At 43.0% G+C, this 14,884-nt stretch overlaps 1 protein-coding gene across 1 annotated transcript in view; it reads left to right on the top strand.

Annotated features, from left to right (window-relative positions):
* Nucleotides 1-14,884, top strand: part of ZFYVE9 (zinc finger FYVE-type containing 9) — a 139,806-nt gene that overhangs the window by 123,618 nt on the left and 1,304 nt on the right. The window contains exons 13-17 of the mRNA XM_007978756.3: nucleotides 200-350; nucleotides 3,775-3,855; nucleotides 7,532-7,694; nucleotides 9,888-9,993; nucleotides 14,296-14,472. Coding sequence (XP_007976947.3) covers nucleotides 200-350; nucleotides 3,775-3,855; nucleotides 7,532-7,694; nucleotides 9,888-9,993; nucleotides 14,296-14,472 — 678 coding nt within the window. The remainder of the gene's footprint in view (nucleotides 1-199; nucleotides 351-3,774; nucleotides 3,856-7,531; nucleotides 7,695-9,887; nucleotides 9,994-14,295; nucleotides 14,473-14,884) is intronic.

The raw sequence follows: 14,884 nt of genomic DNA, 5'->3' as shown, positions 1-14,884 counted from the left end.
AGTACAAATCGCTTGTATACGTTGATTTGTCAATGGTGACTGATTTTTTTTTTTTACTTTGTTTCCTTATTTGGTGACCCTTTTTGTCACTTTAATATGTAATATTCTGTTAGTTTTGTTTTTGAGAAGATGGAGTTGCTCCATGTCAGATAGAAAAATGCCCATTCTTGCAAGAAAAAGGTTCTGTCTTTGATTGCAGATGATGAAAGCCATGAACAAGTCCAATGAGCATGTCCTGGCAGGAGGTGCCTGCTTCAATGAAAAGGCAGACTCTCATCTTGTGTGTGTGCAGAATGATGATGGAAACTATCAGACCCAGGCTATCAGTATTCACAATCAGCCCAGGAAAGGTGAGCATTTGAGCTGGTTGAGATTATGATAATGGAAAATTATACTGAATTTGGACAGTTAGATACCTCAGTCCCCTAACACTCACTTTCTAGATAGGTGACCACAAACAAATTAATTAACCTTTCCAACCATATTCTTCAGGATTATGTTGACTCCCCAAGTGGCCAGACTCAGAGTTGCAAATGGGATATCTGTTATTGAGGGAACTGTTTTGAAAATATGCCTTTAGGAGGGAGGGATAGCATTAGGAGAAAGACCTAATGTAAATGACAAGTTGATGGGTGCAGCAAACCAACATGGCATGTGTATACTTATGTAACAAACCTGTATGTTGTGCACATGTACTCTAGAACTTAAAAGTATAATAATTTATAAGAAAAAGAAAGAAAATTTGCCCTTAGGATATTGACAGGGCCAGCACTGGCATTTGAAGGCGAGACTAGGCCCCATAATGAGAGTATATTTAGGTAAATTTGAAGCTTGTTAGATGACCATTCCCACAGAATGCTAATTAATTGACAGGATTCTGAAGGAAGGTTCAGTGCTATTCAGAATGTGGTCTCCACACCCCAGATTCGCTAATCAAAATTTGCATTTTAATGAGATCTCTGTGTGATTCAAGTGCACATTCGACTTTGAGAAGCATTGCTCAAGAGACATTACCTAAAGTGTTTTCTTAGGCTCTATGGTGTTAAAAACTGTTCACATGAAAATATAAGTCTTGTTTAATACATTTCATCTAAGAAACCCTGTGTTAGGCCAGCTGTGGTGGCTCATGCCTATAATCCCAGCACTTTGGGAGGTCGAGGCAAGAGCATCATTTGAGCTAAGGAGTTCAAGACAAGCCTGGGCAACATAGCAAGACCCTGTCTCTTAAAAAAGAAAAAAAAAGAGCTAGGCATGGTGGCTCACACCTGTAATCTCAGCACTTTGGGAGGCTGAGGTGGGTGGATCACCTAAGGTCTGGAGTTCGAGACCAGCCTAAACAACATGGGGAAACCACATCTTTTGTATTTGTAAAAATACAAAAAAGTTGGCTAGGCGTCATGGCGCATGCCTGTAATCCCAGCTACTTGGGAGGCTGAGGCAGGAGAATCGCTTGAATCCGGGAGACAGAGGTTGCAGTGAGCCAAGATTGTACCATTGCACTCCAGCCTGGGCAACAAGAGTGAAACTCCGTCTCAAAAAAAAAAAAAAGAACAAACCCTGTGTGTTAAACAAGTTTAGACAGGCTTCTTTACTATGAGACTTTATAGATCCATTAACAAGCTGGTGTGTAATCTAATTTTTCAAAAGGAAGATAGCATCTAACTATTCCCGGGTTTATTTGAGCCACAAGTCTTTTTTTCCTCAGAGTTCTCTAAAGCCAGTGTTCCTTCGTATGTTTTGTGAAACACTTGTCTAGTAGGAATACAGTAGGTCACTGTCTTCAATATGTATCTATATCTACATATAGATATGAAATATGATATATCTGTATCTATATACAACGAGAGAGAGAGAGACAGAGACAGAGTCTCGCTCTGTCACCCAGGCTAGAGTGCAGTAGTGTGATCTCAGCTCACTGCAACCTCTGCCTCCTGGATTGAAGCGATTCTCTGCCTTGGCTTCCTGAGTAATCCTGGGATTACAGGCATGCATCACCACACCCAGCTAATTTTTATATTTTTAGTAGAGACAGGGTTTCACCATGTTGGCCAGGCTGGTCTCGAACTCTTGGCTTCAAGTTAATCCATCTGTCTCAGCTTCAGTGCTGGGATTACAGGCACGAGCCACCACAGCCAGCCAATATATATTTAAAATCAGTTATTCAGTAAATCTATAAAAGGTATTTAGCACAAGTATATTCAAATGCAGTATCCAAAATAAGGTAGGTGTTAAGGATACAATGCTCCTTATTAGTCATATTGTATCTAGAATATTCAAATAAGTTTTGTATATCATTAATGAAAATATAGTCATAAAACTAGAGGGTCTCCAGAGGATGATTCAATACCTGTGAGAAAGCTGAAGCCTAGGTCAAAGGAAGCCTTCTTGAATAAAGTATGAATGTTTAACCTGGAAAGGTAGAGATTAGAAGGGGATAAAAAAGTAGCCATCTCAATTCTTACGGTGTTTTATTATGTGGAAATAAGGCTGAACTTCTCTATTGCTACAAAAGGCCAGAGCCAGCACCAATGGGTGAAGGTTACAGGGAGCCAGATTTGGGCTCAACTTGAGAGCAGTGTGTAACCTGGGAGTTATCCAGAGGTACAGTGGGTTGCCTTGTGTGATTGTTGGCTCCTGTCACTAGGAGTCTCTAAAAAAAGCTTGATGACCACCTCTTAGAAATTTGTTGGGCCAGCCAGGTGCAGTGGCTCACGCCTGAAATCCCAGCACTGTGGGAGGCTGAGGCGGGCAGATCACAAGGTCAGGAAATCGAGACTTTCCTGGCTAACACGGTGAAACCCTGTCTCTACTAAAAATACAAAAAATTAGCAGGGCATGGTGGTGGGCGCCTATAGTCCCATCTATTCGGGAGGCTGAGGCAGGAGAATGGCATGAACGCAGGAGGCGGAGCTTGCAGTGAGCCAAGATCGCACCACTGCACTCCAGCCTGGGTGACAGAGCGAGACTCCATCTCAAAAAAAAAAAAAAAAAAGAAAAAAGAAATATTGTTGGGCCAGTGGGTAGGCAATTGGATTAGTCCAGTCCAGTTTAAGTAAGATCTGGAAAAATCAGGAAAGAACAGTGAAGTTTCCATAAAGCTAAATGTAACTGGTTTTTTTTTCCTTTTATGAAGAGATAGTGGTAATAAAAATTTATCTTTTAAATGGATGCTTTTAAAAAAAAAATAACTCTACTTGGCAGACGAAATATTTGGCAGCCATATTTCCATCTCCAGAATATATTTGATCTAAAAAAATCTGAAAATCAATGGATTAGATTGGGGGTGGCACTACTTTTTTTGTGAAGGGCCAGATGATAAATATTTTAGAGTTTGCAAGCCTGTGGTTTTTGTCAACCAGTATTCAGCTCTAGCATTATAGTGCAAAAACTGCCATAGACAGTAAGTAAATGAATGGACATGGCTGTGTTCCAATAAAATTTTGTTTACAAAAGCAGGCTGGAGGCCAAGCAGGCTATAGCTTGCCAACCCCTGACCTCAACCATTAAGACTCCTTTTCTTGTAAGATACTTGAATTCTTAATTAGAGGAAGAACAAAACAGAATGGAGGAGTATATCTTAAAACCTCTTTCCCAAAACTATTGTAAGCATCAGAATTATTGGTTACATGTTTATTGTGAAATATAGATTTGATTTTTTTTTTAATTTTCTGTATGATGGTGGTTGGAATTCTCAACTTCTGAATATTTCATTATTGTTCTCAATCCCTCCAGCTTAGGGTCTGTCTTACTAAACTATTTCTATTGCTGTTTTAGTGACTGGTGCCAGTTTCTTTGTGTTCAGTGGCGCTCTGAAATCCTCTTCTGGATACCTTGCCAAGTCCAGTATTGTGGAAGGTAAGGAATGAATTTGTTCAGTCCTTATAATAAAGATTGAGCTTATGTACATAAAGGGAATCCTTTACACTTCTGCTGTAGATGTCTGACTCCTGTTTATTCAGTAGCATCTCTTCAGCAAATTAAAACTGCCATGAGAGTGCTTAGTTCTCTAAAGAAAGGAGTCAGTGGCAGGGATACCATGTGACAATGACATTAAAACTAGGAGATGGCCTTTCAGAGCTCTGGGATAAGGTACCTGAGGGCACGTAGTCTGAGTTCCAATGTATCATTGGGTGGAAATATTAATATGTAAGTGTGTAGATGAAAGTCTCTCCTGTCCACAAGAATGCTGTTGTCATTATTTGGAGTACAAAATGGGATGTGCTGGCTGCTAGTTTGCTATAATTAGACATGACAGACATGTTGACAAAAGTTAATTAAACTAAAGGCTAATTGGCACACCATTTATTTTCTTTGTTGGTTATTCATTGTGTTTTGATCTGGTTACTCTTATTTCATAACAGCTGGCTTAAAACAACCATTTTATCGTGCTTGCTTATCCTCTAGATCAGGAATCTTGACAGGGCAATGCAGGGATGGCTTAACCCTGCTTCATGATGTTTGGAGTTTTAGTTGGGATGACTTGAAGTTCTCTGATGACTGGGAGCTAGAATTATATGAAGGTTTGTTCACACACACATCTGAGGCCTGGCCTGGGATGATTTAAAGACTAGGAGTGGTGACTGGCGTACTTCCGTGGGGACCCCTTCACATGGCTTGGTAGCCTTGGGATAGTTGGACTTCTTACATGGTGGTTCAGGACTCCAAACATGAATGTTCTAGCAAGAAGGTGGAAGCTGCATTGCCTTTTGTGACCCATCCTTTAAAGTTATATTGTGTCATTTCCACCATACTCTGGTGTTGGAAAAAGGGAGGGGAATTAGACTTCACTTCTACATGGGAGAATGGGAAGATAGCATTGTAGAAAAATAAGATGGGAGATATGGCCATCTATGGAAAATGTAGTCTGCCTCACATGATGACAGGTTTTCATTATTACAGTAGCACACTCCAAAGCTCTGTGTAAAAACAGTCCTTTCTTAGGTTGGGTGCAATGGCTCACGCCTATAATCCCAGCACTTTGGGAGGCCGAGGGGGGCAGATCACTTGAGGTCAGGAGTTCGAGACCAGCCTGGCTGACATGGTGAAACCCCATCTTAAGTAAAAATACAAAAAAACAGCCCAGCATGGTGGCACATGCCTGTAATCCCTGCTACTTGTGAGGCTGAGGCAGGAGAATCGCTTGAACCTGGGAAGCAGGGAAGCAAAGGTTGCAGTGAGCCGAGATCGCGCCATTGCACTCCAGCCTGGGCGACAGAGTGAGACTCTATCTTAAAAAAAAGAAAAAAGAAAAAAGGCCAGGCGTGGTGGCTCACACCTGTAATCCTAGCACTTTGGGAGGCTGAGGTGGGCAGGTCACGAGTTCAGGAGATTGAGACCATCCTGGCTAACACAGTGAAACCCCGTCTCTACTAAAAATACAAAAAATTAGACGGGCGCGGTGGCGGGCGCCTGTAGTCCCAGCTACTCGGGAGGCTGAGGCAGGAGAATGGCGTGAACCTGGGAGGCGGAGCTTGCAGTGAGCTGAGATCGCAACACTGCGCTCCAGCCTGGGCGACAGAGCGAGACTCTGTCTCGGGGAAAAAAAAAGGTCCTTTCTTAGGGCTGGATTCCAGTGTGTTGATTGAAATACATAGATAATCTTACATATATTTATAGATACTGGCTTTGGTCTTCTTTTGGTAAATTTAATAAAACAGTGAGTGAAACACAGAGTGCACTATTTTACAAGTAAAATTTACAGCTCTGACTACAAAACAGAAACATGCCGTTAATAAATTGTTACAAAATCTAAGAGGTTTTTGGGGTCTTTTTTTTTTTTTTTTTTTGAGATGGAGTCTTACTTGTAGCTCAGGCTGGAGTACAGTGGTACAATCTTGGCTCATTGCAACTTCTACCTCAAGTGATTCTCCTGTCTCAGCCTCCTGAGTAGCTGAAATAACAGTTGTGCACCAACACGCCCAGCTAATTTTTTTGTATTTTTAGTAGAGACAGGGTTCTACCATGTTGGTCAGGCTGGTGTTGAGCTCCTGACCTCAAATGATCCACCAGGCTCAGCCTCCCAAAGTGCTGGGATTACAGGCGTGAGCCACCGTACCCAGCCTAAGAAAGGACTGTTTTCTTAAAATCTAGGAGTTAAGCCGGGCGCGGTGGCTCAAGCCTGTAATCCCAGCACTTTGGGAGGCTGAGACGGGCGGATCACGAGGACAGGAGATCGAGACCATCCTGGCTAACACGGTGAAACCCCGTCTCTACTAAAAAAATACAAAAAAAAAAAAAACTAGCCGGGCGAGGTGGCGGGCGCCTGTAGTCCCAGCTACTCGGGAGGCTGAGGCAGGAGAATGTCGTAAACCCGGGAGGCGGAGCTTGCAGTGAGCTGAGATCCGGCCACAGCACTCCAGCCTGGGCGACAGAGCGACGACTCCGTCTCAAAAAAAAAAAAAAAATCTAGGAGTTAAAAGTCATTTGGTCTAAAGCAACTGGCTAAAGCCTATATGATCAAGTGTTGACTATAGTTGAAATTGTGACTTCACAAGGTGATCTTAAAATACCCCTTAAATGTTGTTAAATGATAAAATGAACTGGGCATGGTGGCATATGCCTATAGTACCAGCTACTTGGGAGGCTGAAGTGGGAGGACCCTGTGAGGCCAGGAGCTTGAGGCTGCAGTGCACTATGATTGTCCGTGTGAAGAGCCACTGTGCTCCAACCTGTGCAGTCGTTTCTTTAAAAAAAAAAAAAAAAAAGATAAATTGACCTGACACAGATCCTTACCAATTCAAAGCAGTGTGTTTAAAAATTATGTGTTTATGTGTCTGGGTTGGTAATTTCTTGGGTCTTGCATTTCATTTGTGTGTTTCAGTGGAGCAATTGGCTGCCTGTTAATGAAATTTTTATTGAGACTCTTTAGAAATTACTTCATTGTGTGTCAATGAAGCAGAGTAATTGCTCAGCATGTGACAACTTTTACTCTCAATTTCAGTGTTTGCCTTCAACTCAGGTAGGTAGCAGCTGAAAAAGTAACCATCTGTTGGTTATCTGGTAGCCCATATGAAACTCTGTGGTAGGTTTGCCTTATTTGCTAGTCAATAAATGGATTTATCTCCAAGCCCACTACTATAATTTATTCAGTGATTTATTTAGAAACATTTATTGGGCATTCATGCTATGCCAGGCAGTCATAGTAAGGTAAGAGAGATGGAGATGCAAACAAATAAATATGATCAGAGGATGATAAATGCAGGAGTGAAAATAGGAACAAAATGTTCAGTGTGTCCAGAGGAAGGTGACTGTGTTTAAGTTTTCCCCTTAAGTAGTCTCAGGAGAAATTCTTAGTTGTGTCTGAAGTGAAATCAACTTAGTTGTGTTTGAAGTGAAATCAACTAGCAAGTGTTTTAATCTTGGCATTGCTTTTCACAACACTTTCAGTAAGAGGTTCAGCTCAAAGAGCAAACCTCTGTATCAGTCAGCTTTGGAAAGCAGAGCAAAGATTTACATTTAACTTGGAGGAATTTGCTAGATGCCAGTTGCTGTGTTTCATTTGCCTCTCCTTTGGCTTTGTGCTGATTGCTAGATGGCGTTATGGTCCAGATTACTGCAGAGAACATGGATTCCTTGAGGCAGGCACTGCGAGAAATGAAGGACTTCACCATCACCTGTGGGAAGGCGGATGCAGAGGATCCCCAGGAGCACATCCATATCCAGTGGGTGGATGACGACAAGAACGTTAGCAAGGGGTAAATGCAGTACATGTCCCCCCTTGTGGCTTTTAGTTATAGGTTAGGCTCTGGGTTTTGTCTGCTGTCTACATTGGTGTTTTATAGCTTTACTGAAAGCCCTGCCTAAGAAAGACTGCTTTGTATGCTTAACATAGAATTTTAAATTTTTGGTTTTGTAAGTTAGTTTCTGAAAGAGTTTCTGTATGAATTTTTGAGAGGAATATAAGTAGAGGGGTTGATGAAACAAAAGAGTCCCTCTATAGTTATTGAGATAACAGTAATACCTGAGCCTTTTAAGATTTACAACACATTTTTGCCAACATTGTTTTGTTTGATATAATAACAGGTGTTAACATTTCCATTCTATAAATGAGTAAACAAGTACCAAAAGGCTAAGTGACTTTTCAGGTCTACAAAGCTAGGAAGTGATAAGACTAGCTCTTAAAACCACCTTCTTGGGCTTCAAATTCTATATGCTTTCTCAGTGTTCGACAACTCTATTCTAATGGTTCAAACCAAAACCCTGGAGACATCTTTGACACTTTTCTTTCCCCTCACCCTTTTCTTTTTCTCATACCCAGACATTCAGGGACAAGCTGGAAAACATTGCATTTATACATTACAAACTGAACTTTGTATCCTTTCTCAAAGGATTCTACACAACGAAGGGTGCTTTTTTTTTTTTTTTTTAACATTGCTATTTGATGAGTTAGAAATTAAACTTAAATTCAAGTAATTTTGACTAAATGAAGTGAATGCCTGATATTGAAGTTTAAGTTAGATTCGACTTTTAATACATAGAGATTTGGCCTGGTGTGGTGGCTCACGCCTGTAATCCCAGCACTTTGGGAGGCCAAGGCAGGTGGATCACCTGAGGTTGGGAGTTCAAGACCAGCCTGACCAACATGGAGAAACTCTGTCTCTACTAAAAATACAAAATTAGCTGGGCATAGTGGCACATGCCTGTAATCCCAGCTACTCAGAAGGCTGAGGCAGGAGACTCACTTGATTTGGGAGGCAGAGGTTTCGGTGAGCCGAGATCACGCCATTGCACTCCGGTCTGGGCAACAAGAGCAAAACTCTGTCTCAAGAAAAAAAAAAAATACATAGAGATTCAAGAACATAAACAGGTTTGAAAATTGTTAGGGAAAGTTTAGAATCTTTGTGCCAATTATTTTGAATCCTAATCAGAATGAATGTGTATCTCCACATATTTATACTTGTTGTATTTCAGGGAGGAAATGACTGTCAGAAGTGGCCTGTTTAGGAATCTAGGAGTGATAATTTAGCACTAAAGGGAATGTGTTATGACAGATATATAGATACTTGTTTATACCAGCACTGTCATAATTAGCAACTTGGTCAAATAATTCCTTTTTTTTTTTTTTCTTGGAGACAGAGTCTCACTCTGTAGCCTAGGCTGGAGTACAGTGGTGCGAGCTCGGCTCACTGCAACCTCCGCCTCCCAGGTTCAAGTGATTCTCATGCCTCAGCCTGCCCAGTAGCTGGGATTATAGGCGTGTACCACTATTGGCCAGCTAATTTTTTGTATTTTTAGTAGAGGTGGGGTTTTGCCATGTTGCTGATGCTGGTCTCGAACTCCTGAGCTCACACAGTCCTCCCACCTCAGCCTCCCAAAGTGCTGGGATTACAGGTGTGAGCCACCATGCCCAGCAAATGATTCTTAATAAATATTTATTAGACTCCTAAGTTCCAAGCAGTGGATCAGTAATGGGAATATAAGCACATAGAGGTGAATATATCATATTCCCTCCCCTTCAGAAGTTCATTTGTAAGTCAGGTATGCAAACATGAAGAATATATCATGATGAGTATCATTACAGAGTCAGGAGCAGAGTGAAAACAAGATTGAGTGGGTGACCATGCATTCACTGAAAGAAGGAATACTGGAAGAAGAGCAGGTTTGATTAATCAATTTCTTTACGTTAAAAGAGAACTAGCTCCTGGAAAAATGATTCCTTTTTGCATGTGTGTTCTTTGAATTATTGCAGTGCATAGATCCTTTCCCAAGAGCTCAGTTCATGTACATTTTTATACAGTGGCTTCTTCTTGCTATGATGTGCTGCACAGGTGTGTTCAGCAGGGTACCCAGTGTAATTAGCAGGAAGACTTCTGCAGCAAAATGTGATAGGAAAAATGGCTTTTCTAACTTCAAGAGCTGCTTCTATCTTTCCTTTGCCTCTGTTTTAGTGTCGTAAGTCCTATAGATGGGAAGTCCATGGAGACTATAACAAATGTGAAGATATTCCATGGATCAGAATATAAAGCAAATGGAAAAGTCATCAGATGGACAGAGGTAAGGAAATGAAACTTGGCATACTTGACCCACTTTAAGCACAACTTTTTGCTAGGCCAAGAGCCACATTCTGGGTTGACTCTGTAGGATAAGAAAAAAACATCTCTGAGAAAAATCTTTCTCGTTTATACTCCAATTCCCCCTGGTCTATCTGAAATTACCAGGAAGAAATGCTGCCAGTTGCAGCCTGCACCCGTCTGATGTATCCTCCTTCCTGTGAACTAACTTTTAGAGATTTCTTTGCATTGGAACTCAAGAAAAGTACATCTCTGAATGGTACATTCCATCTTTGCTGTATTCTTCAGAAAGCTGGGTCAGTTATTCTGCACTTATAAACTATCTTAGATAACATGACGGTCTTTAAAAAATAGACTTATTTCACTAATAAGAAAACTAGGCCAGGCACAGTGGCTCACACCTGTAATCCCAGCATTTTGGGAGGCTGAGGTGGGTGGATCACTTGAGGTCAGGAATTCAAGACCAGCCTGGGTAACATGGTGAAACCCCATACCCACTAAAAATACAAAAATTAGCTGAGGCGTGGTGGTGCATGTGTGTAGTCCCAGCTGCTTGAGAGGCTGAGGCATGGGAATTGCTTGAACCTGGGAGGCAGAGATTACAGTGAGCCGAGATCATGCCACTGCCCTCCATCCAGCCTGGGCAACAGAGCAAGACTCCGTCTCAAAAAAAAAAAAAAAAACTAGGCCGGGCGTGGTGGCTCATGCTTGTAATCCAGCACTTTGGGAGGCCAAGGTGAGCAGATCACCTGAGGTCTGGAGTTTGAGACCAGCCTGACCAACATGGTGAAACCCCATCTCTACTAAAAATAAAAATTAACCGGGAGTGGTAGTGCACGCCTGTAATCCCAGCTACTCAGGAGGCTGAGGCGGGAGAATTGCTTGAACCTGGGAGGCGGTGGTTGTGGTGAGCCGAGGTCATGCCATTGCACTGCAGCCTGGGCAACAAGAGCCAAACTCCATCTCCAATAACAAACAGAAAAACAAAACTAAAGCTCAGAGACTAATTAACTTGCTCAAGATTACAAGCCGAATAAATAATGGTAAAATCCTGATTAAAATCCAGATCTGGCCAACTCCTAAGCTCTTTCCCACTGTATTAATTTGTTCCTTGAAAGCTGTATTAGAGGCTCACCTGCAAATGAGAGGAAGGAGCCAGGGCAGTGACCCCTTTTTGTATGTACATATCATATAGATCAGAAAGTTTATTCTCTTCATCCCCAAGAGGTCTGAGAAAAAATAAAATTTGAAAAAAATTTAAAAAGTTCTTAGTGAGTAAACAGGTAGATCTTAGATTCCTTTATTACTTTGGAACCTCATGTATGCTCATTTGTAAAGGATTAAATTATAAGATCTCTAGGATTCTTTTCAGCTTTGAAACTCTTACATTTAAAAAAAAAATTCTGTGACTTCTAGCTTTTCCATTTCACACAAAAGGAAACAGACCCAGGGTTGTTAAATCTCTTACTCAAGTTCATATGGCTGGTTCCTGATAGCAGAGAGGAGACCTGGTTCTCCAGTTCTGAGCAGCGGTCCTAAGGGACTCACCTGCATAACAGTCTCCATGATTTCATATGCAGCCAAGGGATTTTAGTTGCTTGCTATGTAATGATTTGTCCCTTTGACACATTTTGAGCAGCGCAGAGTCTGGAACGTGTAAAACACTTTATGGCTTACAAAGCAGTTTGACCTCTGTTCCCTCCTTTTTGCTCCCCAGTAGCAGTGAGGTAGGCAAGCTACCCATCCTAAGATGCAAATGAGAAAACAGGCTCAGACAGGTCATGTGACTGTAACTGTGTGACTAATGTTGGTTAATGGCAGAGCAGGGGCCAGCACTCAGGTCTCCTGACTCCCACTCTGTCACTTCATGTCACCACTCTCCAATGCATCCAGGTACAGGGCTTCGGAGCTGCCTCCTTTGTAGTCCTCCCAGTGTAAGCTCCTTATGGAGCAGTAAGCTAGGAGTAGCTATATAGAAACATCATATATTTGCATTTCTGTATCTTTTATATTTTTGCCTTTTTTTTTTTTTTTGAGACGGAGTCTCTTGCTCTTGTTGCCCAGGCTGGAGTGCAATGGTATGATCTCGGCTCACTGCAACCTCCGCCTCCCGGGTTCAGGCGATCCTCCTGCCTCAGCCTCCTGAGTAGCTGGGACTATAAGGCATGTGCCACCACGCCTGGCTAACTTTTGTATTTTTAGTAGAGACAGGGTTTCACCGTGTTGGCCAGGCTGGTCTCAAACTCCTGACCTTGTGATCCACCCGCCTCGGCCTCCCAAAGTACTGGGATTACAGGTGTGAGCCACCGTGCCTGGCCTTATATTTTGCCTTTATATAGTTTTATCTTCACAATAACCAGAGAAGTCAGGTGCTTTCCACTTTACGGAGGCAAATTAATTTTTTGTTTGTTTGTTTTTGAGACGGAGTCTCACTCTGTCACCCAGGCTGGAGTGCAGTGGCGCGATCTTGGCTCCCTGCAAGCTCCACCTCCCAGGTTCACACCATTCTCCTGCTTCAGCCTCCCGAGCAGCTGGGACCATAGGCGCCTGCAACCACATCTGGCCTTTTATTTTTTTGTATTTTTAGTAGAGATGGGGTTTCACCATGTTAGCCGGGATGGTCTCGATCTCCTGACCTCGTGATCTGCCAGCCTTGGCCTCCCAAAGTGCTGGGATTACAGGCGTAAGCCACCGCGCCCACCCAAGGCAAATTAATTATTAAGAAGTCAGCAGCCCAGCCAGCATGCTGAAACCTCGTCTCCACTAAAAATACAAAAATTGTCTGGCTTGGTGGCAGGCTCCTGTAATCCTAGCTACTCGGGAAGCTGAGGCAGGAGAATTGCTTGAATCTGGGAGGCAGAGGTTGCAGTGAGCCAAGATCACGCCATTGCACTCTAGCCTGGGCAATAGAGCAAGACTCTATCTCAAAAAAAAAAAAAAGAAAGAAAAAAAAGAAGTCCTTTGGACCAGGTGCAGTGGCTCACACCTGTAATCCTAGCACTTTGGGAGGCTGAGGCAGGGGCATCACCTGAGGTCAGAGTTTGAGACCAACCTGGCCAACATGGTGAAACCCCGTCTCCACTAAAAATACGAAAATTAGCTGGGTGTGGTGGTGCGCACTTGTAGTCCCAGTTACTCGGGAGGCTGAGGCAGGAGAATTGCTGGAACCTGGGAGGTGGAGGTTGCAATGAGCCAAGATCGTGCCACTGCACTCCAGCCTGGGTAGTGGGCAACAGAGTGAGACTCCATCTCAAAAAAAATAAAGTAAGTCCTTTGGGCCAGGTACAGTGGTTCATGCCTGTAATTCCAGCTCTTTGGGAGGCCAAGGAGGACAGATCACCTGAGGTCAGGAGTTCGAGACCAGCCTGGCCAACATGGTGAAACCCCATCTCTACTAAAAATACAAAAATTAGCTGGGTATGGCAGCACATGCCTGTAATCCCAGCTGCTTGGGAGGCTGAAGCAGGAGATCACTTGAATCCAGGAGCCGGAGGTTGCAGTGGGCAGAGGTCATGCCACTGCACTCCAGCCTGGTGACAGAGCGAGACTTTGTTTCAAAAAAAGAAAAAAAAAAAAAAAAGGTCCTCTAACTTCCTTTAGTCCTCTAACTAAGAGACTTGCTCATGACCCTTCCTCTATGGTGCTAGGACTTGGGTCATCAGTTCCAAGTGTGTTCCGCTTCTGCCTGTGCACAGTGCAGTGCATGGCTCTGTGTAGGCATGCTGACACAGCTCCTGCCTCTGCAGTGGCAGGACTGTGTGGTGGAAAAAGCTTGCAATAAAAGGCTCAGATGCTAGGCTCAGCCCGGCTCTTCCTCTGTCTCTTAAGTTCTTCTGTCCTCTGAGCCAGTCAGTTCCCTTCTAAGAGTAATTGTAAAATAAAGCAGCTGGGTCACATCATCTATAAGGGCCATTCTCTTAGACTTAATATCATTTTCTAGGTAAATTGTCCACATATAGGGATTACCTTTTAGTGGCATACAATGCAAAATGGAGGCCTTTTGTAGTTCTGAGAAGAACGTGCCATTGCAACCGTGGAGGCTTGCAGGGAGTTAGGCAGGCTTCTGCTGCCACTTTGTGGATACAGAGACTGAGAGACGGATTGTTTTTTTTAGGTGGAAGACATAAATGCCTGACTTTTCCTGGCCCAGGGACTTTATGGTGTCCTGTTCCTGTCATGTCTTCTTGCAGATCTTGGAGAATCAGGGTGCTCATATTCAGTGAGCTAATCTACTTTTCCCAAAATCTAGGTACAAGTTTAAAAGTCTCTTTTGTTTGGGGAACAGGTGTTTTTCCTAGAAAACGATGACCAGCACAATTGCCTCAGTGATCCTGCAGATCATAGTAGACTGACTGAGCATGTTGCCAAAGCTTTTTGCCTTGCTCTTTGTCCTCACCTGAAGCTTCTGAAGGAAGATGGAATGACCAAACTGGGACTACGTGTGACACTTGACTCAGATCAGGTACGATGTGTCTTCCGCAGCTTTTAAAGCTGGCCTTGGGCAACGTCTGTATTTCTGACATGCGAGTTTTTCTGCATCACCCTGGAGAGCTTAATTCTCCGACCTTCTGGCCTGACCAGATACAGTGTTCTGGCCCTCTCTTTAATAGTACTATACCCACATGTGATGCTTGGTCAGATTCTCTCAGAACCATTTCAACTGTGGCTTCTTTACCTGCATGGCTTACCAAGGAGCTGGTTTCCTTCTTAGTGTGGGGTAAAGAGGGGAACATGTGGTAGGACCTGCCAGTTCCTGCCTTGATGCTTACAAATTGCCAGACCTCTCTGTTCCCTCAACCCTTTAACTTCGAGTCACTTAGAACTTGGGGCTAGACTCAGCTTGATCACCCTTCCCCCCGAGTGTTAATTCTGCC

Source organism: Chlorocebus sabaeus, chromosome 20 (assembly GCF_047675955.1).
Source record: "Chlorocebus sabaeus isolate Y175 chromosome 20, mChlSab1.0.hap1, whole genome shotgun sequence".
NCBI lineage: Eukaryota > Metazoa > Chordata > Mammalia > Primates > Cercopithecidae > Chlorocebus > Chlorocebus sabaeus.
This window is presented reverse-complemented; position numbering and strand designations above follow the sequence as displayed.